Source organism: Papaver somniferum, chromosome 6 (assembly GCF_003573695.1).
Source record: "Papaver somniferum cultivar HN1 chromosome 6, ASM357369v1, whole genome shotgun sequence".
Lineage (NCBI taxonomy): Eukaryota > Viridiplantae > Streptophyta > Magnoliopsida > Ranunculales > Papaveraceae > Papaver > Papaver somniferum.
The window spans coordinates 125,781,202-125,790,678 of NC_039363.1; the positions used below are offsets into that span (position 1 = coordinate 125,781,202).

General features: G+C 35.5%; 1 protein-coding gene across 1 annotated transcript; it reads left to right on the forward strand.

The window, feature by feature from the left end:
• The first annotated feature begins 1,612 nt into the window (after positions 1-1,612).
• Positions 1,613-4,672, forward strand: LOC113289193 (metal transporter Nramp3-like). The gene is made up of 4 exons (XM_026538390.1): positions 1,613-2,336; positions 2,561-2,697; positions 2,781-3,433; positions 3,899-4,672. Exons 1-4 carry the CDS (start codon positions 1,768-1,770, stop codon positions 4,118-4,120), a joined length of 1,581 nt encoding a protein of 526 aa, XP_026394175.1. The 5' UTR covers positions 1,613-1,767; the 3' UTR covers positions 4,121-4,672.
• Positions 4,673-9,477: the final 4,805 nt, after the last annotated feature.

The window sequence follows — 9,477 nt, forward strand, 5'->3', positions numbered from 1 at the left end:
ATTTGAACTCCGAACCTAGTTCCCGGATTATATGGACCTCACGAATAATTCGCGAACGCATCCGAACTGACCGAATCCGAATGATATTTCAGAACTGGAACTTTGTTTGATTTTGTATATACTTTATATTTAAATATAGTTATTCAGTTAAACTTTTATATTGGTAGTTGTTTAACCAGTGTTTATGTGTTGATTTTTGTCTAAAAGTCTTTAATACATTTATGCGATTAAATTGTTTACTTCTTGTTAAATAATCACGCTAAAATATTTTTTTCCATCTTATAAATCATATACAAATAAAATTAATCTCGTAATAAGGTCATAACACTTATCAATTTATCATATATGTAACCCGAACTTTAAGTGCCGAACTCACATTTATAAGACGAATATGCACGTACGCAGGCCGTTCCGAATTACCGTCCGAACAATGAATTGTTGACCGAATACGACCTATCCGAATCTGTATAATTCCCGTACGTATGTCGTCCTGAACTATTACCCGTATCCCGAATTGCTAACTAGGGTCTCGGGGAAGAGTTGTAATTTTGAATGATATCTACAATCTCTCATTAACATAACGTGTTTTACCTTATCTTTTCTAATAAAAAAAGAAAGTAGATGTCTGTGATATCTCACTTGTAAAGATTGTCTTTTATTAACTACAATAGTTTAATGCCGATAATGGGTTTGAAACCTGCTTGTTTTGCTCGTCAAGCATTAAATTACTACCTCACAAGTAATGAAAAAGATGCATATGAATGACGCCCGACAATTGACATTCAACTTGTGAGTAAGCAACAAATTTTGTGTGAAACGAATAAGATTACCATTTATTAACATCATTGCAAAAAACATGCCACTTCTCCAAAGTGCCCAAAAGAATGGTAACAACAGACTACTTTTCAATAACAAGAAAAAAATAATCATAAAAACAAGAAAGTGTCTAACAAACCCCAAAGCATGTCCTCATTATCCACCATCATCATCACCCAGTCACTAACATAAGATTAGGGTATTATTCCCCTTCCCTTTCCATTACTGTCACCCTCCATCCATCAAATTTTATTAAGTTTCTACTTGTATCTTTGTCTAAATGTGTGTTCCCTTTCTGGTTACGTCTTCTTTGTGAAATAACAACACTATCATTTCATTTCGTACACTAGTAGTGGGCCAAAATATCACTAATACCTCCGTAATGGCCCAGAAAACGAAATCCACACTTTCCGCGTAGTTTCCAACTTGAAACAACAAAACCGTATTAATCGCATGATCTTCTCATTCCTATGTACCCACGTCTAATTTACTTAAATAACTTACCATAATTGGCATAACATCTTCGCCCTAAAAAATCTTGTTTCTTACCCCAACGTGACTCGTGCAACCACGATCATTTCACAAGTCTACTCATGTTCCACTTTCATCTTGCGATCCCACGTGGACCCAATCGCAAACACCATTCCTCTGATTGATTTAATATGGACCGTACGATTAAAAGGCTATTTTAGGGAGTATTTTAGTTATGATGAGACCAGTAGTGTGGAAGGAATATTGGCATTTCTGATATAAAAAGTTGATAAAGAATGGACTTAAATTCGAAGACGCTTTTCAATAAAGACAAGGAGGAGTCTACCACCACCGTAGGATAAGTATTAGATCCTCTGTTCTTCTTCTTTTTTCAGAGAGAAAAACAGAGGGAGGAGGGAATTTTTTACAGTTAAAAAACGAACGAATTGTCTCTCATTCTGATATAGCAGAAACAAAGCAATGGCTCCTCCTAGAGAAGTGAGTAAAGAAGACGAGGAAGACAGTTTGTTATTGAGGGAGGAGCCAATACCAGAACCAGAGGATGAAAAACAAGAGAGAGCATACGAAACAAGTGAGAAAGTTGTTATTGCAATTGAAGATAGAGAATCATTAGAATTTGAAGATTATTCAGTAACACCACCATTTTCATGGAAGAAATTATGGTTATTCACGGGACCTGGGTTTTTAATGAGTATTGGGTTTTTGGATCCAGGGAATTTAGAAGGAGATCTACAGGCTGGAGCTATTGCTGGTTATACATTATTGTGGTTGTTATTGTGGGCTACAGTTATGGGGTTATTGATACAGTTATTATCAGCAAGACTTGGTGTTGCAACAGGGAAACATTTAGCAGAACATTGTAGAGAAGAATATCCTAGATGGGCAAGTTTTCTGTTATGGGGAATGGCTGAATTGGCGCTAATTGGGGCTGATATTCAAGAGGTTATTGGTAGTGCTATTGCTATTAAGATTTTGAGTAATGGATATTTGCCTCTCTGGGCTGGTGTTCTCATCACTGCAATTGATTGGTAAGAAATTAAAAATCCCTTTTTATTTCTGTAATTCAGCTTGTTTGATTGGTTATGGTTGTATTCTGGCCAAATTAGGGTTTTTGTCTACAACTCTTTGTTGTTTTCCTGTAAAGGGTATTGCCAGAATTTGATTTTGGACTTTTTATTTTGCTGTTTTGGTTCATCAAGTTGAGATTAAAATATAATTTTACTATCTGAATTTTGTTTGTTGTTATGAACAGTTTCATCTTCTTGTTTCTTGAGAACTATGGAGTGAGGAAATTAGAAGCTGTTTTTGCTGTACTTATTGGAACTATGGCAATTTCATTTGCATGGATGTTTGGTGAAACAAAGCCTAGTGGAAAAGAACTTCTGATAGGTATGGTGTTACTATGAACTTATTTTGTTATTGTTCTGTAACTGAAAGCTTCAACCTGAAGGTGAATTTGGTTTGGATTGTAGGTATTTTGATTCCAAAACTTAGCTCTAAAACGATACGGCAAGCGGTGGGTGTTGTAGGTTGTGTAATCATGCCTCATAATGTCTTCTTGCATTCAGCACTTGTTCAGTCAAGGAAAATTGATACTACAAAGAAAGGACGGGTTCAAGAAGCTATGAATTATTATACAATTGAGTCAACTATTGCTCTCATGGTTTCTTTCATTATTAATTTGTTTGTGACAACTGTGTTTGCAAAGGGGATCTATGGTACGGATAAAGCCAACAGCATTGGCCTGATAAATGCTGGGCAGTATCTGGAGGAGAAGTATGGAGGAGGACTTCTTCCAATTCTTTACATCTGGGCTATAGGTTTATTAGCTGCAGGGCAGAGTAGTACCATGACTGGAACCTATGCAGGGCAGTTTATTATGGGAGGTTTTCTCAATCTGCGTCTAAAGAAATGGTTGAGGGCGTTGATCACAAGAAGTTGTGCAATCGTCCCGACGATAGTTGTTGCTCTTATTTTCAACCGCTCCGAAGATTCTCTGGATGTTTTGAATGAGTGGCTTAATGTTCTTCAGTCTGTTCAAATTCCATTTGCAGTTATTCCACTTCTATACTTGGTTTCAAAGGAGCAAATTATGGGCACCTTTAAAATTGGTCCCAAGACCAAGGTAAGCTGTTATCTCTGTTCTGGCATTGGGTTCCTCATAAAACTGTTTAGTAAAAGATATTAGAATCATGTGGTACCTACAGTACTTTGAATATGGGTATTATGTTTTGTGATAACTTCGCTTCAGTAGGACCCAAGTACAGAAAGACGATTACCATTTGCACTTAAACATACTCATTTCCTGATTATAGAAGTTTTTTCAACCTCGTTTCCATCTAGAGCAAACTACTACTTCCATAATCTCTTTGAGCAAACTGTAAAACATGTGTGTTAGAAATTTTGGGAGGAATATATTCGCTTATCTCTATGTTTTGTGATAGATTAGACTTTTACCCATTTGTGGGTATGATTACCATCTCCTTCCTGGAAAGTAATCAATTTTTGAGCATCTTAATATATATGCATGCGTATAGATTGAATTGCAGAGAAGTATTGCTAATCTATGCCTGGTGGTTATTTGTTGTAGATGGCAGCATGGATTGTGGCTGCTCTTGTGATGGTGATAAATGCTTACCTTTTGCTGGATTTTTTCCGTGCTGAAGTGACTGGTCTGTTAGTTGGTTTAATAGTATTTGTTATTACAGCAGCATACGCGTCATTTATTATTTATCTTGTTGCAAGAGTTGATACTGTATCCACATTGCTGAACTCGATTTGGCCTAAAGGATCTGTTGTCACTGGAAACTGATAACCAATTCCAAGTATCAAAATTCTCAACAATTGCTCTGATGTTGCCCGTTGCAAAAAAGCTGTGTATCCCAACTATACATGTAGATTTAAAGGAGGTCATATGATAATAAAACTTTGCTCAAATATCTGCTGCAAAAGATTATTCGCATGCCAAAGGCAGAATCTCAATCTCAGAGGTGCTAGTCTTGCTCTGTTGCAGAAGAAGCTTTTATATGGTCAGAATTTGGGTAATCACATCTCTCGATTCCTGCTCCGTGTTTCCTCAGGTAGCAAGATTGATGCATGTCGCAGTTTCTCATTGTATAACAGTATGGTAGAAAACCCCACAAGTACTTAAATCTGGGAAAATGCCCTTGTAGGGATATCTGTAACAATTTTAGCTTCAGGAGTTGTATAAAATAGTCTAATGTTAGGCCAAGTCTTTTGGTTCTAAGGCTAGTAATAAAACAATATACGTCACTCTTTTGAAATGTTTCCATTGAGTTGCCGTTTCTTCTGTATCTATTTGATTTTAGTATACTTGGGAATTTAAGTTCTTTCGTTCAGCAAACACGAGATTCAGAGGTATAAACCACTAATTAGTGGTGGCGGTCTTTGTCACTTCCTCACTTTGGTCATGAACCCGTTCTTCTCTTGGAGAACATTTTACCCCCTCCCAACATTGGCAGCAATATTTGAGTTCCAGCTTTCTGATTTATAGTGTTCACTAAAATCGTCAAACATTTGACCAACAATTGCAATGAGCACCATCAGTTATCGTCACAGTTATCAAATTCTCCCCGTCCAGTCTCTTGTAATGCTCAAAAGAATCTACAATGGGCTGCTGTCGCGGCACTACATTCCATGGCTACCGGGATGGGAGATGCATTTCTTTCCTCTTCTCGTCCCAATTACATTAGAAGCATCTTATAAAGTCAGATAACCATCCGGCAGACCTGCAAGGAATAAAATCGGGACTGCTAAGTATTTTTAAGTTTCAACAGCACACTGCAAACAAGTCCCATATTAGATCGAACTAGTTTGTCACCCGTGCTACGCACGGATTTGTTTTTAGTTAAATCATATACTTATTAGAATTTATCCTAATAAAAAAAGTTTAAAATAATCTTTTAATGGGATTAATTTTTTATTAACAAAAATAAAGTTAACTTATCTAATAATATTAATAAAAAAAAAGTAAATTATTAATGGGATAGATTTTTTTTTGTTTTTTTCCACGATCACTGTTTTACAATACGTAGAATTACACTTTTGCCCACTACCCAAAAGAATATATTTTAAATTACACTTTTCATTTTTGATAAGTTTAAATTTTTATTAGATTTAGATATTTTAGGTAATATATTTCCTTGAATATCATTGGCCAAACAAATATATTATGGGTCAAAAGATTCTCCTCATTTTCAAAGTTAGATTAAATTAGGTGTAAGTATATTTTTGATGATTTTTTTATATTCATTTAGTAATTGAATAATATTTTGCAAAAATTTTCTCTTTTTGATAATAACTTCTCATAAATGTGTATTTCCGGAAAATATATTATAAAAGATATTTCTTTAGATTTCCTTTTTGATACTATTTAAAGTTATCAAAATAAATAAAATGGTGGGGCCAGAAGCTCCGATTAACCACAACGGTCGAAAAGACTCCGTTTATAAAGAGAATATGGATCATTTAGTGCAACCCCAAGGCGTATAATTTTATACTGGTTCTGCGACTTCTGTCGGACTTTATCACGTTAGGGATCTGGAGAGGAGACAGAGAGAGAAGGGAGGGAGGGACAAGAATGGCGATGAGAGCAGTAATGAAGATTTCTCCTATAAATAAATTAATGTATGGAATACAAAGGATCCCTCCTTGCTGTAGCATCGTTAAAGACAGAGAAGATCTTAATAACGAAGGCATCGTTTTTGATTTAGAAGATATACGAAAAGATGGCTTCAAAGTTAGGAAAAGAATGTTTTACGAGTGGTGTACGAGTTTGAAAGTTGAATCTTTGAGGGGAGACGACATAAATCAGAAGTGGAACATGTGGGTGGATTTGAGCAATGAAGTGTGGAGGGAAAAGAATGAAGAAGAACAGCGGAGAGAACTAGATTTGCGATGGACATACTTGAAATATTTATTGCATCGTCGTGGAATTGATACCAGTCATCATAGACTATTACTGTCTATGAAAAAAATAGAACCTCGTCTTTACGAGAAACCTGATAGGAATATGGTAGGAGGAACATTTGAGTTCATAACTGGTTCACCTGATAAAGGATTCGTAAGTTTTAACAGATTGGTATTAGATCGTGGTCTGCCTTATTTACCGAGACGATGTGTGCATGGCTTGCTATTTATTATCAACATGGACGGGGCATTTCTCATATATAACCCTATCACTGGAGAAAGATCACCTTGGATCGAAATCAATAGAAAACCGGGGAAACGTAACCACATTGCGTTTGGATTCGATCCACAGAGTGATGAACATAAAGTCATCTGGATATCAGGTTCGAATGAGTATGATTTCCATGAAAGCATGTTGGAAAACGATTAATAAAAAAATAATTTTTTAAATTTTTAATAAAAAATTATAATTTATTGTTTTATTTTGTGAATGAAACTTTTTAGTCCCACATCGTGGAGTTTCCAATTTTTAGTAGTTTTAAGAAACTATATAAAGCTTTTAGTCCCACATCGGGGAGTTTTTCTTCTTAAGTTGTATTTGTCAATTATATAAAGAAATTCACTACTTTTGTAAAATCTATGGGAAATGGGTTGCTCTATATTTTAGAAGGACCCCTAAGGAAAAATATTTTATAGCGGTTTTTAAGCATTCGCGATTTTCCTTAACGGTTTTTTCGGAGTTGCCAAGCTCAAGTTGAGCATCTAATACATATGCTAGTAGTAGGTGTATTAGGGTGTTTTATCCTGGAGATATCCGTCCCGTGAGGGCTATAGCATCACTCTTGAGTGTAGCCGGGCGCTAATGTCTTAAGGACAGCGTGTTGAACACGTGACTCACTCTATTTTCCAAAGTTTTGCCTTGTTGCTGTTGCGGAGATACGGGGAGCTTGTTCGTTTCGTCAAAGGAATCACTTCCATTATAAAGGAGCTAAGTATCAATAACTTTTGCTTATTTGATTTTTCTTTGTTTTTGATTATTGCACCCAACAATCTTAAGACATTAGCATTTGTAATAATCGAAAACGATTGATTGGTTTGTGAATCATGGATGTTAATTGTGGAGTGAAAAACAAAAACGAATTTCTGGTCAGCTGTGGAGTTTAAATTTTATCTTTTAATCTAGAAGGAATTTCGATGAACCCTTTTGACACAACGTAGTAGACATCCTGATAGTTACCCACGTAAAATTTCAGAATTTTTGGAGTTGTAAAAGTATTTTTTTGATATTTTACAAAACATAAAAACGTTTCTGAAAAATTCTGACGAGCAGAAAATTGTTGTTAACTAAATTAATTTTTGTGGGGTAACCATGAGTTTTTTGAAACTCTGATTCAAACGAAGTTTGTATATATAGATGTTATCTTCAAAACTCATATTTTACTTTCTGATTTGGAATTGTGATTTGTGAATAAAGGTGTCATCTCCGAGGGACATGGCTAATAGCCGCATGTGGTTGGAAACAAATCTTCCAAAGATGGCAAAGGTGTCTTCATGATAAAGGTATATTTCGTAAACCTGAATCCGGAATTACTTTAGTTAAGGGTGAGTGTTATGTTTGTAAAATTCCTGGCCACGCGGCAGTAAATTGTAGACAACATAAAAACCTTAATAAGTAGAAAGTTAATGCTAATTTAGTTGAAACAAACTAGAACGAGTTTGGTGGCATGATGTCGGAAGTTATTTTAATAACCAATGTGAGAGACCAGTAGGTGTACTCTGGAGCCACCAAGAATGTTTGTTGAAACAGAGACATGTTCACCTCCTATCATAGGATAGGGGATGTCGAGAAACTCTTATTGAGTAACTCATATGCAATAGAGGTTGCATAAAAGGAAAAGGTCGAGCAGAAGCTCATATCTGTAATATTCTCACATTGAATGAAGTTTTCATGTTCCGAGCATATGCGAAAATCTTGTATCTTGTTCTGTTGTAGATGGAAAAATATTTAAGATCTTAACTGAATCTGGAAAACTTGTTGTAACTAGGCAGTGGTTTTTTTTTTAAGCAAGAGTTATAGGACTTTGGGTCTATATAAGCTTAACGGAAAAACTGATGATGTGAACGTAGTTGATTCTTGTAATATCTTTGTGTGATTGATTGTTTTACGTGGTAGACTTGGAACCGTAAACTTATAAGTCCATGCTTAACTGGCTAGCATAGGCTTCGTACCCAAATTTAGTTTGGATTTTGAACACAAAAGTGAAATCTGTGAAGAATCAAAAATATGCTATAAAATCTTTTAGCACAAATGTTCAGAGTAATTCTAAGCCTTTAGAATTAATTCAGTTAGGCCTAGTTGACATGAGTTCAACCCAAAACCACTGCGGTAAAAGATGGTTATAACTTCCGTAGATGATTGTACGAGGTACTGTCTTGTATACTTGCTTAGAGATAAGGATGATGCCTTAGAATCTTTAAGATATATAAACTTGAATTTCAAAACCAATTAGAAGCCTTGAACATAACAACTGTATCCTTAAGAAGATGATAATTGGCATGTTGATTAGTTCAGGATTACCTGTGGCCTTGTGGGGGGAGGCAGTCATGTTAACTAGTATATCCTGAATAGAGTACCCTTAAGGATCAGATAAAACTCCATATAATTTATGGATAGGTAGATGACCTTCTTATGAATGCGTCGAAGTGTGGGGGTGTTTGACTAAGTTTGCCATTCTTCTTCCTAAAAGAAGTAGATAGAAACCAAAAATGTTGATTGTGTTTTCGTATAGGGTATATTGAGTATACTTCTACAGATAGATTTTTTGTTGTGTGTTCTGATTTTTTCTGACATTGGTGTGAATATTATTACGGAATCTAGGGATGCTGAGTTCTTTGAACATGTTTATTCTAAACCTGTACCTCATTAGAGATGTGTTGTTGATCCCCTATATTTATTTTCAAATAGTCAGAACTTATTTTAAAGGAAGATGAAGTTGATGTTGAGCCTAAGAGAAGTAAAATAATTAGACTTGAGACTTCTTATGAAACCGACTTCATAACATGCCTAGCTTAGTCTGAGCCACAGACTTGTAAAGAAGCCTTGATATCTACTGAAACCCCATTCTGGTAAGAAGCTTCATTTAGTGAAATGGACTCAGTCCGTTGGAACCAGACTTGGGAGCTTGCTAGTTTACCTCCAGGTTGTAAGACCATGGGATGTAAATGAGTCTTTAAGAGGAA

What these genes read in the sequence shown, in the direction of transcription:
- LOC113289193 (XM_026538390.1), top strand. Translation starts at nt 1,768, where the DNA reads ATGGCTCCTCCTAGAGAAGTGAGTAAAGAAGACGAGGAAGACAGTTTG. An exon ending in CTCATCACTGCAATTGATTG is followed by an intron (nt 2,337 to 2,560) that starts GTAAGAAATTAA and finishes TGTTATGAACAG; the next exon opens with TTTCATCTTCTTGTTTCTTG. An exon ending in AAATTGGTCCCAAGACCAAG is followed by an intron (nt 3,434 to 3,898) that starts GTAAGCTGTTAT and finishes TATTTGTTGTAG; the next exon opens with ATGGCAGCATGGATTGTGGC.